The 19012-nt window shown below is 45.8% G+C and overlaps 1 protein-coding gene across 1 annotated transcript in view; it reads left to right on the top strand.

Annotated features, from left to right (window-relative positions):
• The window catches only part of fbn2b (fibrillin 2b), a 196345-nt gene that overhangs the window by 140389 nt on the left and 36944 nt on the right, over positions 1-19012 (top strand). Inside the window, exons 34-46 of the mRNA XM_067968183.1 lie at positions 578-703; positions 1221-1343; positions 2145-2267; positions 3561-3722; positions 4599-4667; positions 4750-4875; positions 6685-6810; positions 7915-8064; positions 9845-9916; positions 10861-10986; positions 11109-11234; positions 15303-15428; positions 15913-16029. Coding sequence (XP_067824284.1) covers positions 578-703; positions 1221-1343; positions 2145-2267; positions 3561-3722; positions 4599-4667; positions 4750-4875; positions 6685-6810; positions 7915-8064; positions 9845-9916; positions 10861-10986; positions 11109-11234; positions 15303-15428; positions 15913-16029 — 1572 coding nt within the window. The remainder of the gene's footprint in view (positions 1-577; positions 704-1220; positions 1344-2144; positions 2268-3560; positions 3723-4598; positions 4668-4749; positions 4876-6684; positions 6811-7914; positions 8065-9844; positions 9917-10860; positions 10987-11108; positions 11235-15302; positions 15429-15912; positions 16030-19012) is intronic.

The raw sequence follows: 19012 nt of genomic DNA, 5'->3' as shown, positions 1-19012 counted from the left end.
CAGCAGGAATCCGGAACAGCAGAATCTGGGAAACAATCCTTCTGGGAGATTTCCTCTCCACTCGATAGGGAAATTGGACTCGTGTATATAAGGAATGTGTTTACTTAACACACAAAGGAAATCTCCCAATCAAGTAAGGTGAAGATATAAATTTTATTTTGCATATACAATGGATTACAATTTGATTCTTCTGTTTGTAGCATGCGTTGTAAAGAATTATAAATAAATAGTAATCATTTCAAAAATGCTGGGGATATTCCTGTCCCTGGGTATCAAGGTGATGTAAACTGATCAGCATTACTTCCAGGTCGTAAAAGAACTTGCCAAGTATTACCCCTCATTCTAGGGAGACCAAACGGGTCAAAATATAAAATTAATAACAAAGTTGTAGTAGGGAGGGTGAAGGGGGATTGTTTGTAATCTACAGCGTATTATCCTGTGTACAGTTGAGGCTTTCTCTGTACCCCCTATGGCCCCTGGTAACCGGGTATCTGAAGAAAGTGTTAGCTGGAAGCCCCAGTTATATCAGTGACGTTTATGCCGTGTTACCAACCGGCTGACCTGTTTTTCTGTGCAGATGTTGATGAATGCGCAGAAAATGTGAACCTCTGTGAGAACGGGCAGTGTCTGAATGCTCCCGGGGGATACCGCTGTGAATGCGAAATGGGATTCACACCAACCGAAGACAGCAAGGCGTGCCAAGGTAAGGCTGACACAAAGGCCGTAAGATGGTCACATTTCTCACAACGTTGTTAACACTTAATAGTGTAGATGGCAAAGGTCAGACCCATCACATCCTGGCAATGACCAGGGCCATTTACTCCGGCTGACTTTGGCCTTCTCTTTGATTGAAGGCTCCTGATTTTTACACTTATCAGATTTTTTAAAAACTATCTGAAATGGAAACAGAGGATGCTGATTGGCCCATTGGGTGCTTGCTGCATTTTCTATTTATCTTTCTAATTGTTTTAATCTTGTATCTGTGAGTATTTAAAACTGTCGGAGTATTGACCAAAACTGTAACCAGTCCAAGAATTTAACTTGTTGGCAACAAATTACTTATCACGTCTATTGATAAATAACGCAGAGAGTGTACAGGGTTCCCGTGTCTCCAAGACCTCTTGTATTATCTCTGCTATGACTCAGTGCATAAACCCAAAGCCGATATGTCAGATTCTGCCTCTCGTAGTTCCATTAATATTCCTGTGTGTTTTCTTCAGATATCGATGAGTGCGCCTTCCAGAACATTTGCGTTTTTGGTACTTGTCAGAACCTACCTGGAATGTTCCGCTGCGTTTGTGACAACGGCTATGAGCTGGACAGAAGTGGAGGCAACTGCACAGGTAAGTTCAAACTAATGATTTACTGGATCAGTGCTGCATTTAGACTCATTAATGCATCAACCTTTAACTGATCAGTGCTGCGTTCAATCCCATTAATGCATCAACCTTTAACTGATCAGTGCAGCGTTCAATCCCATTAATCCCACGGTCTTTAACTGATAAAAAAGGAAGCCATGGCTTGGCTTCGTGATATGTGAGAGCTTGATGGTCGTTTTGTGATTTATAAACATTTAGAACTAAGCAATAAACAGTTTATCTTTGTAAAATATCTGTAAATCTCGTACTAGCAGAGTACAGGGACTATCCCAGACAGCTTGACCTTTAATAAGTTATGACTTTGATCTGTTTTATGAGTTTCCTTATGATCTGGGCTCACAGGCTCTCCATAGATCTTATAAGTCACCATGAATGTGCTGCCTCAGAACTTTGCAGTCAGGAAACAGTGAATTATAGAAAATAAATAATTCAGTCAGACAAATAATTCACACACACGCACACAGTTACATCAGCGATCTTGTAATTCAAGATTTCCACCCAACAGAGAGAAGACTAGCCAGGGATCAAAAATCAGACTGTCTGTAATACAGGAACCGTAATCAAGGACTCAAGTTTCACTCTCTTGATTTATGATGTAACCTGAATCCTGTAACTGTTACAGCCTCGTAACTCAGCCCCAACCATTTGGTGTTCTGTATGTATGTGTCAGCCGTGGCTCAGTGGTTGGTGATGGATTAATGATAGGTAGCTAATCGATTGTTTGATGATTTGTTGATTAATGATTGGCTGGGTTTATGTCCACAGATATCAATGAATGTGCTGATCCTGTGAACTGCATCAACGGTCTGTGTGTGAACACCCCCGGGAGCTACCTGTGTAACTGCCCGACAGATTTCGAGCTGAACCCCACAGGGGTCGGCTGTGTGGGTGAGTCTCACTTTACCTTTTGAATTATTTATTGGCAGTAACGTTTAAAGTTTCCATGGAAACGGAAACACTGACTTATAGGATATGGCAGGAGCTGGTGAGAGCAGGAAATCTCAGTCATCGGGAGAGAGGTGCTCCTCAGAGGCAGACCATCTCACCTAAATTCAATTCACAGGGCTCTTCTTGGTATATTATGTTAATTATAAAATCCTCTGAATGCCAGTCTGCACTGAGAACGCTGGATTTTATAATCTGTTAAGTTACTGTATGATTGTATTAAACAAACGTTGGCAACATTACACGATTTCCATTTCTCCATGGGGTCATGCTGAACTAAAGAATGTTAAATCCAATCTTCCATCTCTATAATAGAGTGGTACTTGGGGCCATTAACAGCCCCCTTCACTTGCTCCTTCCACAGCCCATGTACATTCTACCCCATCATGGACTCTACCCCTCCTGCCATTTATTCTTTCTGAGGGAAAGTTCTAAACACAGCCTAAAGGTAATCAAGTAAATGTCCAGGATATTCACCCATCCTCACATCTCCATTGTTCATTCCTGGCCTCCTCCCATCTACTGACATAATTGTCCCTCCACCACACCAGAGCTGTGCCCCAGTAACTCTCCCATACTCAGTGTCTTGAACATTTCAGATGAAGCAGCTTATCTTTGGGCCTGTTTCTGTCCCACTCCAGTCAGTTTCTTCACTAACCAAAGGGTAAGATTTACCCCCAGCACTGGTGATTGGGGCCCGTTACTCCCGATAACACTCTGCTATAGGAGTCTATTTCATGTGAAGAAAAAAGCCTGTAGTACATTAAAGTGTTGTTGTCCCTCTGGGGACAGGGACCCATTCTTCACTCATTGTCTTACACGTAAGGTTGATAATTGTATCAAACTTGCTACAACTTCAAAAACACAAGCAGGAATCAAATCTTCAGTTATTTTTCACACACACGCATGCGCGCACACACACGCGCGTGACGCACGCACGCGCACGCACACACACACACGCCCGCACACGCACGCAAAACAAGATCTAACATCTGAAGGGTTGCCCCACCCATCCCCCAGAACAGCCATATGCAAAATGACACCAACGTGAAACACTGTACACATTGCGTGGCCCTAAATGTGTTACAAAAAACATATTAGACAATCCTATTTTTTTTCTGCTGCCTCTGTAAGACTCTGCGTTCTGAGGTTTTCCTCTCAATGATTCTCTGGTACCCTCCATGCATGGATGTGGCCACAGTCCAAACTCACCGCTCATGTTTTGCTTTATTACAGACACTCGTGTTGGTAACTGCTTCCTTGAGACATTGCCAAGGGGAGATGGTGGCATTTCGTGCAGTGCGGAGATTGGCGTTGGAGTTACTCGGGCCTCGTGCTGTTGCTCCCTGGGAAGGGCTTGGGGAAACCCCTGTGAATTCTGCCCTCTAGTCAACTCAAGTAAGTGCAGTTAATGCATTCCAGGTACTTTGGTCCAAGTATTTATCGTGCATCCAGATCGGGAGCGATCGTGGAGACAGGAGGAGGTTTAAATGGAAAGTAAGGAATGAGAAATCAAACGTTTCATGAAGCCTCCTTCTACAGGGTGGTTCAGAGAGAAACACTGTGGATTGTAAAGGTTCTACGTCCTTGTCACGTGCCAAAGAAGTAAAATATTACTGCATGCGTATTGCAGGATGCTGAAATTTTTCAGCATCGAGTCCAACAGGACCAAGCTGGCACCTGTCCAGATACTTCCATCCTCACTCCCTCCTGAGTTAGTGGTCGCAGTAGGGGTGTACCATAGTTGGCCTCAGCAGCCCTGGGATTTTGTTCCACGGGTACCTGATGCCCTGCAGTACATCACCAACCAGTAACCAGATCCATGCATGAGTCGGCACCTTCTTAGCCGCGTCTCACCCTCTTGAACCTCAGTCTCCTTTGGGATTGGCTCCAGGACCACAGGAAGCAGTTTAAGGTAAAGGAAACGTTCATAACATGGTTGCCCAGAACTGAAATACCAAATTCGGTTTCCAGGAATGAAGGTAATCATAGTTAAGCAATGATCATAGTATTGATACAATAGAGTGAAATAAGAAAGGTTGACAACAGAGAGAAAACTTGGAGGCTAGAAGACAAGAGAGAGATGGGAGGCTGGAGATGAGGTAGAGTTGAGAGAGACAAATTGAAGGTTAGAGGTGTGAGAGAGATTATGGAGGCTTGAAGTGAAAGAGAGATGGAAATGAGGGAAGGATCATTTATCAGGTAATAAGCTTCCTGTTAACTGATGCATATTTACATTAAATGCTGACTTTTACAACACAAATTCTATTGCAGCTGAATACAAAACTCTGTGTCCAGGAGGAGAAGGTTTCAGACCAAACCCCATCACTGTCATCCTGGAGGGTAAGTCAGCCATTTAACTAAAATCCCATTATAAAAAGGGCATGCTCTAGTTTGCAATGTGACTGTTGATTGTCCTCTGCAGATATCGATGAGTGTCAGGAGTTACCAGGCCTGTGCCAAGGTGGAAACTGCGTTAACACGTTTGGCAGCTTCCAGTGCGAGTGCCCAGCAGGATATTACCTGAACGAGGATACCCGCATATGTGAAGGTGAGGCTCACAACCCCAACCCCTGGCATCAACTTCGCACTTCTTCAATCAGGAAGAAGGCTGCAGTTATTGTAGAAATCTGAATGTCTGTCACTTCTGATTAGTTCCTATCTATCCATGACATTAACCCTCGACTGCCAGCAGGTCCAGGGAACCTTCTATCTCCCTGGGCTGACTGATTTGGTTTGTTTTCAGTTTACACATGGAACTAAATATACAACTTAACTAAAGCTAAAAAATGTGGACACTTTAAATGTATTGTTCCTATTTCCTACTCTCTCCCTAATCCCACTCTTCCTGTTGTTCCTGTTTCCCCCATTCTCTCTCCTCTATCCCATTGGTTTCCCTATTTTCCAATCTCTCTCTCTCTCTCTCTCTCTCTCTCTATCTCACTCTCTTGCTCTCTTATGCTCTCTCTGACTCTCCACTTCTCTCTATCTCCCCCTTATCTTGCTTGCCCGATTGTCCCTCGTATCCCTCTCTCTCCCCATTCTCTGTCTAATTTTTATTGTTCCAACTTTAATTTTATTTGTTCTCATGTAATCTATCCTGTCCTTTCTTTCTTAAACTCATTTTCCTAAAAATCTTTTTCTTGTCTCTTCTTTTTCCTGATTCCCAGCTTCTAGTTGGGAGCAAATTTTTAAAAACTGGATTTTTATTCATAGAACAATAGAAATTCCAGCACAGAAACAGGCCATTCAGCCCATCAAGTCTGTGCCGGTATATTTCTCGACATGAGCTGCCTAGTCTAATCTCACTCTGCTACTTGCTCAACATAACCTTTCTATTCCTAATTTTCAAACTACTTTCCAATTCCCTTTTGAAAGAATTTATGGACTCTGATTCAACAATAGTTTGTGGCAAAGAATTCCACATTCCAACCACCCTCTGTATAAAGTTTTTTTTTTAAATCTCTTTAATTCCTTTTGTGATTATCTTAAATGTGGACTCTCTCGTTACTGCCTTGATGACCAATGAAAACAATCTGTCACTATTTACCTTATTGCAACACTTTGTGCACTTTGAAGACCCCTCTCAGGTCACCCCTTAACCTTCTCAGCACGAGTGAAAAAAGGTCTAATTTCTCAAGTTTACCTCCATAAACATTCTAATGAGTCAATGCTGCATCTTTTCCATTGCTTTTTTATCCTAATAACATCTTGTTCATTCAACATTACCTCCTTGCTTTTGTATTCTGAGGATTCCATTTGCCTTGTCTATTTGTGCTGCACCTTTAATGACTTGTCTATCTACACACCAATGACCTCCTGCTCAACTATTCCATTTAAAATCTTACCATTTAAGATGTACTTTGTTTCCCGATTAGTATTTCCAAAATGTATTACTTGACATTTTTCTTCATTGAACTGTAGCTGCCACTTATCTGCCCATCCTGCTGTCCCACCTATGTCCTTCCACGGTCTTTCACAATCTTTGTCATATTTGCCATGTTCTCACACCCCCACAATTTGTTGTCATCAGCGCATTTCAACATTGTTCCCTCAATTCCTAAGTCCTAATCACGTCCAGATAAAGTAAACACGAGCAACCTGTGGAACATCACATCTGTTCTGAGAAACTTCCTTTTACCCCAAACCCTTTACTTTCTGCCCTCCAACTATCTCTCTATCCATTTGGCCACATTCTTCTTAATTCCATGTACTACCATATTTGCCAATTGTCTCTTATGTCATAAATTAGCAAATGCTTTTTGAAAACCCATGTGTACCATATCCATTGCATTTCCTTCATCTGTGTTGTCCTTTGTTAATGGGATTTAATTAATTTTATTGGGATGTCTTTATTCAGATATCGATGAGTGCACCACTCACATTGGAATCTGTGGGCCTGGAACATGCTACAACACCCTGGGCAACTATACCTGTGTCTGCCCTCCAGAGTACATGCAGGTCAATGGAGGAAACAACTGTATGGGTAAGAGGCTGGCATTCCGCACTATACTCAGTGCACAGATAAGAGGATGTGGTGAGCTGCATGAAAAGCTCATGATAACTCACAAGGATCAAAGCTACGAGGGAGTGTGAGTCAGCTTCCTGCACATTAATGGTATATTCAAAATGTAATTTGAAACAACTGAAGAATCAAGAACATTTCCCAGAAATTACACCGTGCAAAAGCACTTCTTCAAATGCTAATACTTCACAGTGTAATAGTAAGGCAATATATCCATAATCCACTAAACTACTTCAGTGGAGAGTGTCCTCAGAAACTTCTACAGTGCAACAAATCCAGACCCACGGAAACAGCCATAGATCATAAACACAAGCTGACTACGACTCTTTAACCTAAAGAAATCAGTCTGGTAATTACACTTAATACTAATGAAACTCAATAGAAAAAGGACAGCCTATATTTTTCCACAGGTAGCACACACCTGTACAGAAGGTGACCTTATGCATGATGCACACTTTACCTTAGTGTGTACTATTTTTCTGTACTGCGGGCACATCTATATGGTGCTCATTCCTATATAGCGCTCACATATATAGCTGGCACTCCCATCTAGCTTTCACTTATATGTAGCACTAAGTCCTATATAGTACTCACTTACAAACAGCAGGCACTCCTGTAGCGTTCACTTAAATGTAATGCACTCTCTTATATAGTGTTCACTTATATAAAGCAAGCACTCCATTATAGCAATCACTTACATAGCACTCATTCCTACATAGCTTTTACTGCTATCTCGTGGCCATTCCTATATAGCACTCACTCCAATATGATGCTGTTAATACTTATAAGGCAATCCTATATGTTAGGCAATCCTAATTAGTGCACGCTCATATATAGCCTTCACTTATAGCGGGCACTCCTATATTACGGGCACTCCTTCATGGCTGTCACTTATATATAGCCCCATTTCTATACAGCATTTATTTATATATAGCATGCATCCCAGTACAGTGTCGTGATTTTCCACCATAAAATAATATAGGACAGAATTTCCTCTCCTTTTTCTGCCCAATTTTAAGTGAACCTGGGCGGGTTTAAACGTGCCTGTGCTCTGAATTGTGACAGATATGAGGAAGAGCGTCTGCTACCGTAACTTCAACGACACGTGTGAGAACGAGCTCTCCTTCAACATGACCAAGAAGATGTGTTGCTGCTCGTACAACGTGGGCAAAGGATGGAACAAGCCGTGTGAACCCTGCCCGACCCCTGCTTCGTGTGAGTCAGGGACAAATGATGGGTCATGCTGTGGTGGGGGGGGTGGGGATTGTAATTTATATTTTACCGAAAATCTGCAACAGGATTTTAGACTAAGAAATATCCCAGTTAACCATGCCTTCATAATTCTGCGGATAGTAATGGTCATTGCTGTGGATGGTGATGGTCAGTGCTGTGGATGGTGATGGTCAGTGCTGTGGATGGTGATGGTCAGTGCTGTGGATGGTGATGGTCAGTGCTGTGGATGGTGACGGTCAGTGCTGTGGATGGTGATGGTCAGTGCTGCGGATGGTGACGGTCAGTGCTGCGGATAGTGACGGTCATTGCTGCGGATGGTGACGGTCAGTGCTGTGGATGGTGACGGTCAGTGCTGCGGATGGTGACGGTCAGTGCTGTGGATGGTGACGGTCAGTGCTGTGGATGGTGACGGTCAGTGCTGCGGATAGTGACGGTCAGTGCTGTGGATGGTGACGGTCAGTGCTGTGGATGGTGACGGTCAGTGCTGCGGATGGTGACGGTCAGTGCTGCGGATAGTGACGGTCATTGCTGCGGATGGTGACGGTCAGTGCTGCGGATGGTGACGGTCAGTGCTGCGGATGGTGACGGTCAGTGCTGCGGATGGTGACGGTCAGTGCTGCGGATGGTAACGGTCATTGCTGCGGATGGTGACGGTCAGTGCTGCGGATGGTGACGGTCAGTGCTGCGGATGGTGACGGTCAGTGCTGCGGATGGTGACGGTCAGTGCTGCGGATAGTGATGGTCAGTACTGCGGATGGTAATGGTCATTGCTGTGGATGGTGATGGTCAGTACTGCGGATGGTAATGGTCATTGCTGCGGATGGTGACGGTCAGTGCTGCGGATAGTGATGGTCAGTACTGCGGATGGTAATGGTCATTGCTGTGGATGGTGATGGTCAGTACTGCGGATGGTAATGGTCATTGCTGCGGATGGTGACGGTCAGTGCTGCGGATAGTGACGGTCAGTGCTGCGGATGGTAATGGTCAGTGCTGCGGATGGTGATGGTCAGTGCTGCGGATGGTGACGGTCAGTGCTGCGGATGGTGACGGTCAGTGCTGCGGATGGTGACGGTCAGTGCTGCGGATGGTGACGGTCAGTGCTGCGGATGGTGACGGTCAGTGCTGCGGATGGTGACGGTCAGTGCTGCGGATGGTGACGGTCAGTGCTGCGGATGGTGACGGTCAGTGCTGCGGATGGTGACGGTCAGAGCTGCGGATGGTGACGGTCAGTGCTGCGGATGGTGACGGTCATTGCTGCGGATGGTGACGGTCAGTGCTGCGGATGGTGACGGTCAGTGCTGCGGATGGTGACGGTCAGTGCTGCGGATGGTGACGGTCATTACTGCGGATGGTAACGGTCATTGCTGTGGATGGTGATGGTCAGTGCTGCGGATGGTGATGGTCATAGCTGTGGATGGTGACGGTCAGTGCTGCGGATAGTGACGGTCAGTGCTGCGGATGGTGACGGTCAGTGCTGCGGATGGTGACGGTCAGTGCTGTGATAGATGATGGTGTTGACTATGTGATGACTCTACATGAGATAAAATGAATACTGTTGGTGAGATAGTGATAACTGTACCTAAGGTGAAGTAGTTATTGTGATGACTGTAATTGAGGTGACGTTATGATTGTACACTGACTGTAAGAGATGCCGGTATGAGACAGTGCCAACTGTACATAAGGTGAAGCAATAACTGTACACTGATTGTAAGTGATGATGTGTCTGAGGTGAAGTAATGATCAACTGAACCTTCTCTTCCAGCTCAGTACCAGCTCCTGTGTGGGAATCAGGCTCCCGGCTTCATCATTGACATCCATACTGGCAAACCAGTTGGTGAGTGTCCGCAACTTCCTACAGGTTTCCTGCACACTATGACTGTAATGGGGGTCATGGAAAACGCAAAATTAAAATAATTCTAACCAGACACCATATTCCAGACTCTAAAAGTAACTGAGCACTGGAACATTTACAGAGAATCTTGTCTGTTGTCTGCCTGGGGTGCAATGCAGACTGAGCAAGTTAAAGCACCAATCTGTCCGTATTCTCAGTTATGGGTCCCGGCATCGAATGGAGCATTGGAATCCTGCCTCCCCATGGCATGCTCCTTCACTTTGACTTGATGCCCTATCATCTGGATTGTTGCTCTTTGCAGAGCGAGGAGAGCACGATGTAGGAGAGTGCGATCAGTGGGTTTTGAGACTTGTGCCAATGGGACAGTGCCAGTTAGATATTTATAATACCAATCTCCTGCGCAAAACTTATTATCTGCAGCCTGGCCATGGATCTCTCAGTTTTCAAGTTTAATTGATGTATTGAAGTAATAAACAAAGAATGGAACTTTAAATGATCCCTTTAATGCTCCTCCCAACCAATCCGAGTATAGTCAACAAAACAGCTCTGGATATTGGGCATGAAATATTAATACAAAAAGATAAATCAGTGCAGTAATGAACTCCTTGTCTCCATGGTAACCAATTGGGAGACCTTTACAAGCCTCTTTAGTTATTCCCCTTGATCAAAGGTCAGGGTTTAAAGGTTAAATTGGAATGTAGCTGTTAATGGCAAATTGTTCTTTTTCAATTAAAAAAAACTGTTTTAAATCAATCAATTTTTCGTGAATCTAAACAGCGATCATAAGGATTGCAGGTTGGACTGAGCCGCACAGCCTGTCGGGTTTTTGGGCCCTGTGGGCCTGGATCCCTGTTACTATGGGTTTGTACCAGAACAATGTCAGGGATGATTTTCAACTCTAGTCCATGTGTCTGTTTCATGTGCAGATATTGACGAGTGTCGGGAAATCCCAGGCATTTGTGCAAATGGCGTCTGTATTAACCAGATCGGTAATTTCCGCTGTGAGTGTCCGATGGGATTCAGCTACAACAACGTGTTCCTGATCTGTGAAGGTAGAGTCACCTCACTGCTACATCTTTATAATGAATCATTTCAGTTTGTCATAGTTACATCTCATGATCTGGCATTTTGATGAAGAATAATGAAACCCTCTTTCCCTGTTGTTTTGGGGTAGATATCGACGAGTGCACCAATGGGGATAACCTGTGCCAGCGGAATGCGGACTGTATCAACATCCCAGGCAGTTACCGCTGCGAGTGTTCCCCGGGCTTTAAACTTTCACTGAGCGGAGCCTGTATGGGTGAGTAATGGCAGGACACAGTGTCCACTGATTGCCGGTTTGAATCCATTTGAAAAATGTTGCAGCTCCCGCCAGTCTGTAGCTGTTGTTAAAAGTGCTGAGTGGGACATGTCACTGGGAGTTCATCACCACGGACAATGTAGGGAGGACTGAGCGAGCTTCTATTCACAAGTCGCAAGATCATTATGGATTCGGACGGCCATTCAGCCTATCTTAATACATCAATCCAAAGAGATGCTACAGCTTCCCCCATTGTTGCACCTAATTGTTTTTGAAATGATTCCAGGGTTTTCACCTCCACCACTCTGTCGAGGAGCTCACTCTATTTGTGTTCTGCTGTTTCAGCTATGTAGTTCAGATTCTATTAGCTTTGCTGATTGCTTCTCTGCATTTGTTGATATTAAGACTCGAGTCTGTTAAGATTCCTAGCTCTCTTTCAACATCTCCCTTATCTATTTCAAAGCCATTTGTGGAGTACATATGTTGCCCATTTTTCCTTCCAGTGTGCCGTACTTCACATTTATCTGTATTAAATTTTACCTGCCATTATTCTGTCCATATGCATATTTTGTCCAACTCTTTCTGTAATTTCTGAGCTGCCTCCTTTGATTCCACTGCCCCTTTTAATTTGTCATCATTTGCAAATTAGACCACTTTGCATTGAGTTTCTGAATCTAAGTCAATGATGTAAATGAGAAACAGTAATGGTCCTAACACTGAGCCCTAGGGCTCCCCACTCAGAACTGCCCCTCCCCTCACCCTGACATAACTTCTTTAACAAACACCTGCTATTTTCTACCCTTCAGCCTGTTTCTTATGCATCCCCAAAAAGCCGATTTGGACTTATCTAGTAGCCTTTCATGTGGAACTTAGTTGAACACCTTCTGGAAGTCTTGGTACATCACATTGTAGATCGATCGGCCGGAAACATAGAATTAAGCCTGACCATTTGTTTCATTCAAGATTCACTTTGCACTAAATCTCCATGGTAACTTCTGACATCAGAACATTGGTGTTATCGATTGATGATGTTGGTAACTGAGATAACGTTAGAGCAAGATAAAATGGCTGATATTCCTCTTAATCTGTCACGTTAACATGCGTGTGTTTTGCTGAAATTCAGAAAGCACCAGGCCGGGGGTGGGGGGTTGTAAAATGGAACCAGGGTTTCATTTAAAATCTTACCTCATGGAATTTACCAAGACAGTTTTGTGGGCGGAGGGTTTATGCTTGTCCACCATGAGCTGTGATGTGTCAGTAACTCATAGCAAGCCTCTGCGAACATACACGCCAGACCCTTGCACCTTTATATTCATACTTACATCAAACATTTCAAGTGATACAAGATAATGCTTCATCATACAAGGTGCACAGAGGCCTGGGAGAGACAAACAGCATTAGAATAAAGAGTAGTTCAGACATAGGAGGGATCAGACAGGAGGGAAATGCAAGGCAGACTAAGATCGGTTTAGAGTGCATGTGTGTAAATGCACAGAGCGGGGTAAATAAGGTTGGTGAGCTGCAGGCACAAGTAGCCACATGGAATTATGATATAGTGGCAATAACGGAGAGCTGGCTCAAACAAGGGGAGGAAGGAGCACTTAATATTCCCGGCTACAATGTATTCAGGAAAGAGAGGCAAGGGAAAATAAAGGAGTGCGGAAGGAGTAATGATCAAAGATACTGTTACAGCCCCGGAAAGGGATGATGTAGTTGAGGGGTCAAAGACAGAATCTATTTGGTTGGAAATAAGGAACAATAGAGGAGCTATTGCACTACTGGGTTTATACTATAGGCCACCAAATAGTGGGAAGGAAATAGAGGAGCAAATTTGCAGGCAAATTGCAGAAAGCTGCAAGAACTTTAGAGTAGTGATAATGGGGGTCTTCAATTATCCTAATATAGACTGGGAAAATAACAGTGTAAAGGGCAAAGAGGGAAGGAATTCCTGAAATAAGTATAAGAGAACTTTCTTGATCAGTATGTTTCTAGCCCAACGAGGAAGGAAGCAGTGCTGGATCTAGTTCCGGGGCATGAAATGGGGCAAATGGATCATGTTTCAGTGGGGGAGCATTTGGGAAACAGTGATCACAATATCATTAGATTTAGAATAGTTATGGAAAAGGACGAGGAAAAATCAAATGTGAAAATACTCAACTGGGCTAATTTCAATGAGTTGAAAAGGGAACTGACCCGGGTGGATTGGGATCAAAAATTGGCAGGTAAAACAGTAAATGAGCAATGGGAGACCTTCAAAGAGGAGATAGTTCAGGTACAGACTAGACACATTTCCACAAGGAGGAAAGGAAGAGCATCCAAAGCTAGAGCTCCCTGGATGACTCAAGATATAGAGACTAAAATTAAAAAGAAAAAGGAGGCTTATGATAAATGTTGGGTGCATAATTCAGTAGAGAACCAAGCGGAATACAAAAAGTACAGGGGAGGACAGAGAAAAAAATAAGAGGGACAAAGAGAGGGTATGAGAATATATTAGCGGGTAACATAAAAGGGAACCCGAAAGTCATTTATAAACATATTAATAGTAAAAGGGTAGTCAGAAGAAGGGTGAGGCTGATTAAGGATCAAGAAGGAGATCTTCTTGTGGAGGCACAGGGCATGGCTGAGGTATTAAATGAGTACTCTGCATCTGTCTTCACTAAAGAAGAGGATGCTGCCAATGTCACAGTCAAGGAGGAGGCAGTCGAGAAATTGGACAGGATAAAAATAGATAAAGAGGAGGTGCTTAAAAGGTTGGCAGCGCTCAAACTAGAAAAGCCACCCGGTCCAGATGGGATGCATCCTAGGTTGCTGAGGGAGGTAAGGGTGGAAATAGTGGAGGCTGCTGTTTTGGATGTAGCTCAGTATCCTATTAGCTTTGCTGCTTCCTGCTCTGCATTGATTGGACATATTGAGCTTAGAGTCTACTAAGTTTCCTAGCTCTCTTTCAACACCTTCCTTATCTATTTCAAAGCCATTTGTGGAGTACATATGTTGCCCATTTTTCCCTATGTGTGTACAGACCTCACTGTCCCATGGGTGAAGTGTGCAGATCTCACTGTACTATGGGTGGTGTGTACATGCCTCACTGTCCCATGGGCGGTGTGTACATGCCTCACTGTCCCATGGGCGGTGTGTACAGGCCTCACTGTCCCATGGGCGGTGTGTACAGGCCTCACTGTCTCACGGGCGGTGTGTACAGAGCTCACTGTCCCATGGGTGAAGTGTGCAGATCTCACTGTACTATGGGTGGTGTGTACAGACCTCACTGACCCACGGGCGGTGTGTACAGGCCTCACTGTCCCATGGGCGGTGTGTACAGGCCTCACTGTCCCGCGGGCGGTGTGTAAAGGCCTCACTGTCCCACGGGCGGTGTGTACAGGCCTCACTGTCTCGCGGGCGGTGTGTAAAGGCCTCACTGTCCCACGGGCGGTGTGTACAGGCCTCACTGTCCCACGGGCGGTGTGTACAGGCCTCACTGTCCCACGGGCGGTGTGTACAGGCCTCACTGTCCCGCGGGCGGTGTGGACAGGCCTCACTGTCCCGCGGGCGGTGTGTACAGGCCTCACTGTCCCGCGGGCGGTGTGTACAGGCCTCACTGTCCCGCGGGCGGTGTGTACAGGCCTCACTGTCCCGCGGGCGGTGTGTACAGGCCTCACTGTCCCGCGGGCGGTGTGTACAGGCCTCACTGTCCCGCGGGCGGTGTGTACAGGCCTCACTGTCTCGCGGGCGGTGTGTACAGGCCTCACTGTCTCGCGGGCGGTGTGTACAGGCCTCACTGACCCACGGGCGGTGTGTACAGGCCTCACTGTCCCGCGGGCGGTGTGTACAGGCCTCACTGTCCCGCGGGCGGTGTGTACAGGCCTCACTGTCCCGCGGGCGGTGTGTACAGGCCTCACTGACCCACGGGCGGTGTGTACAGGCCTCACTGACCCACGGGCGGTGTGTACAGGCCTCACTGTCTCGCGGGCGGTGTGTACAGGCCTCACTGTCTCGCGGGCGGTGTGTACAGGCCTCACTGACCCACGGGCGGTGTGTACAGGCCTCACATCCAATGTCTTTTTCTGACAGATCGTAACGAGTGCCAGGAGATCCAGAACGTCTGTAGTCACGGGGAGTGTCTGGATACAGAAGGAAGTTATCGGTGTCTTTGCCACAATGGATTCAAAGCAACAGCTGACCAGACCATGTGCATGGGTAAGAAATCTCCCATTATTCCACCACTCACCCATAGAGGCCAATCAGCTCAGTGAGTCGGTGAGATGGTGAGTGACGTGTTGTGCTATGGATATCGATGAGTGTGAGATGGTGAGTGACGTGTTGTGCTATGGATATCAATGAGTGTGAGATGGTGAGTGACCTGTGTGTGTTTGTGATGTAGATATCAATGAGTGTGAGATGGTGAGTGACCTGTGTGTGTTTGTGATGTAGATATCAATGAGTGTGAGATGGTGAGTGACCTGTGTGTGTTTGTGCTGTAGATATCGATGAGTGTGAGATGGTGAGTGACCTGTGTGTGTTTGTGATGTAGATATCAATGAGTGTGAGATGGTGAGTGACCTGTGTGTGTTTGTGCTGTAGATATCGATGAGTGTGAGATGGTGAGTGACCTGTGTGTGTTTGTGCTGTAGATATCGATGAGTGTGAGATGGTGAGTGACCTGTGTGTGTTTGTGATGTAGATATTGACGAGTGCGATCGACAGCCATGTGGAAATGGAACCTGCAAGAACACAGTTGGATCTTACAACTGCCTCTGCTTCCCTGGATTTGACCTCACTCACAACAACGACTGCATGGGTAAGGAAAACAGTGTCTGGGTAATACCCAGCAACACTAATCATATCCTGGCCTCACACTGTGATTCTTAGTTTTGTTTTATATGACTGTAAAAATGTAAATAATCACATATTGAAATCAGCTGGGGACTTTCCTCCCTCCAGCCCATGGACCCTGAAGCCAATTTTCGTGCACCTTCCCTTGACCCATCTCAGATCAGCGCGGACCTCAAATTAAACACAGGACCTTCCTGCCTTGTACAGCTTTGTACTACACTGGGTGTGGGATTAACAACCAAGGCATTCCATGTGTCACTCATAGCTGTGTACTTTAATATATAATTGAATAATTAGCACCATCCCACCCCCTGTATAATTAGCACCATCCCACCCCCTGTATAATTAGCACCATCCCACCCCCTGTATAATTAGCACCATCCCACCCCCTGTATAATTAGTACCATCCCACCCCCTGTATAATTAGCACCATCCCACCCCCTGTATAATTAGTACCATCCCACCCCCTGTATAATTAGCACCATCCCACCCCCTGTATATAATTAGTACCATCCCACCCTCTGTATAATTAGCACCATCCCACCCCCTGTATATAATTAGTACCATCCCACCCTCTGTATAATTAGCACCATCCCACTCCCTGTATATAATTAGTACCATCCCACTCCCTGTCTAATTAGCATCATCCCACTCCCTGTCTAGTTAGCATCATCCCATGCCCTGTATAATTAGCACCATCCCACCCCCTGTATAATTAGCATCATCCCACTCCAAGTCTAATTAGCACCATCCCACCCCCTGTATAATTAGCACCATCCCACCCCCTGTATAATTAGCACCATCCCACCCCCTGTATAATTAGCACCAGCCCACCCCCTGTATAATTAGCACCAGCCCACCCCCTGTATAATTAGCACCATCCCACCCCCTGTATAATTAGCACCATCCCACTCCCTGTATAACAGTACAGGACACCAAGGGCATGATTTTAGCTCGGATCCGGTCTGTAGATAATCGCATGGGGAACCCGGAAACCATATGCCTGCGTCGCACTCTGTGATCTCAACTCAATTGAAAGTATGATGTGGAGATGCCGGTGATGGACTGGGGTGGACAAATGTAAGGAATCTTACAACACCAGGTTATAGTCCAACAAATTTATTTTAAAATCACAAGCTTTCGGAGATTATCCCCTTCGTCAGGTGAATGAGTGAAAAGGTTCTCAAATCGCATATCTTATACTAGGCTGGGATAGCATCACACCAATCAAAAGGTGTCGTTGTTATTCAAACAGGCCAGTCATGGAGAACAGCACGTCCCAGTACACTGGATATACATTGTGTCAATTACACAGACAGGCAGAAAGAAACCCAAAATGGCAGAGAGAGAGAGAGAGAGAGAATATTAAAAAACATAATTTTTTTCCCTTTTTTGCTGGTGGGGTTACGTGTAGCGTGACATGAACCCAAGATCCCGGTTGAGGCCGTCCTCATGGGTGCGGAACTTGGCTATCAACCTCTGCTCGACGATTTTGCGTTGTCGTGTGTCTCGAAGGCCGCCTTGGAGAACGCTTACCCGAAGATCGGTGGCTGAATGTCCTTGACTGCTAAAGTGTTCCCCGACTGGGAGGGAACCCTCCTGTCTGGCGATTGTTGCGCGGTGTCCGTTCATCCGTTGTCGCAGTGTCTGCATGGTCTCGCCAATGTACCATGCTCCGGGGCATCCTTTCCTGCAACGTATGAGGTAGACAACGTTGGCCGAGTCACAGGAGTATGAACCATGTACCTGGTGGGTGGTGTCCTCTCGTGTGATGGTGGTATCCGTGTCAATAATCTGGCATGTCTTGCAGAGGTTGCCGTGGCAGGGTTGTGTGGTGACCATGCAGACACTGCGACAACGAATGAACGGACACCGCGCAACAATCGCCAGACAGGAGGGTTCCCTCCCAGTCGGGGAACACTTTAGCAGTCAAGGACATTCAGCCACCGATCTTCGGGTAAGCGTTCTCCAAGGCGGCCTTCGAGACACACGACAACGCAAAATCGTCGAGCAGAGGTTGATAGCCAAGTTCCGCACCCATGAGGACGGCCTCAACCGGGATCTTGGGTTCATGTCACGCTACACGTAACCCCACCAGCAAAAAAGGGGAAAAAATTATGTTTTTTAATATTCTCTCTCTCTCTCTGCCATTTTGGGTTTCTTTCTGCCTGTCTGTGTAATTGACACAATGTATATCCAGTGTACTGGGACGTGCTGTTCTCCATGACTGGCCTGTTTGAATAACAACGACACCTTTTGATTGGTGTGATGCTGTCCCAGCCTAGTATAAGATATGCGATTTGAGAACCTTTTCACTCATTCATCTGACGAAGGGGATAATCTCCGAAAGCTTGTGATTTTAAAATAAATTTGTTGGACTATAACCTGGTGTTGTAAGATTCCTTACAATTGAAAGTAAGCCTTTGTGCTTCCGGGTTTCCCACGTGCTAGGCAGCCAGATTGACAGGCTAGCAGCTTGATAGGAGGGAAAGGAGCCGTGAATTGGAGAGGGGGGAGGGCGGGAGAGAGAGATCGTGGGCCGTGGAAGAAATTGGAGGTGGGGGCACATGGACAACATCGGACGGGCCTTGGAGAAGATCAGGGGGTCCACCAGCAGGACGGGGGGGGGGGTTTCACCATCGGTGGGGGCTGGGGTACACCCGGAGGGGTGGTGGTGGGGGCGGGGTTGGTCAGCCGATCACACCAGATGAGCTTGTTGAGCCTGGATGAAGTGCTTCTCCGGGCCCATAAGCAGTGCAATAAAGGCACTTACCTCATGATCTGGCCCTTCCCGCCTGATTTCACCTGACGTGAATCAGAAATGATGGGAAACCCGAACAGGTAAGGTTAAATTTGATTGACATTTCTAATACACAATTAAGTGCCTGAACTATCACAGTGAGGTACATTGCCCTTTTAAGCATTGGCCCGCTGACTTTAAGTGAAGA

This window comes from Heptranchias perlo, chromosome 29 (assembly GCF_035084215.1).
Source record: "Heptranchias perlo isolate sHepPer1 chromosome 29, sHepPer1.hap1, whole genome shotgun sequence".
In the NCBI taxonomy this organism is placed as follows: Eukaryota; Metazoa; Chordata; class Chondrichthyes; order Hexanchiformes; family Hexanchidae; genus Heptranchias; species Heptranchias perlo.
The sequence above is the reverse complement of the archived record's forward strand: the minus strand, read 5'-3'. Positions and strand labels throughout refer to the sequence as shown.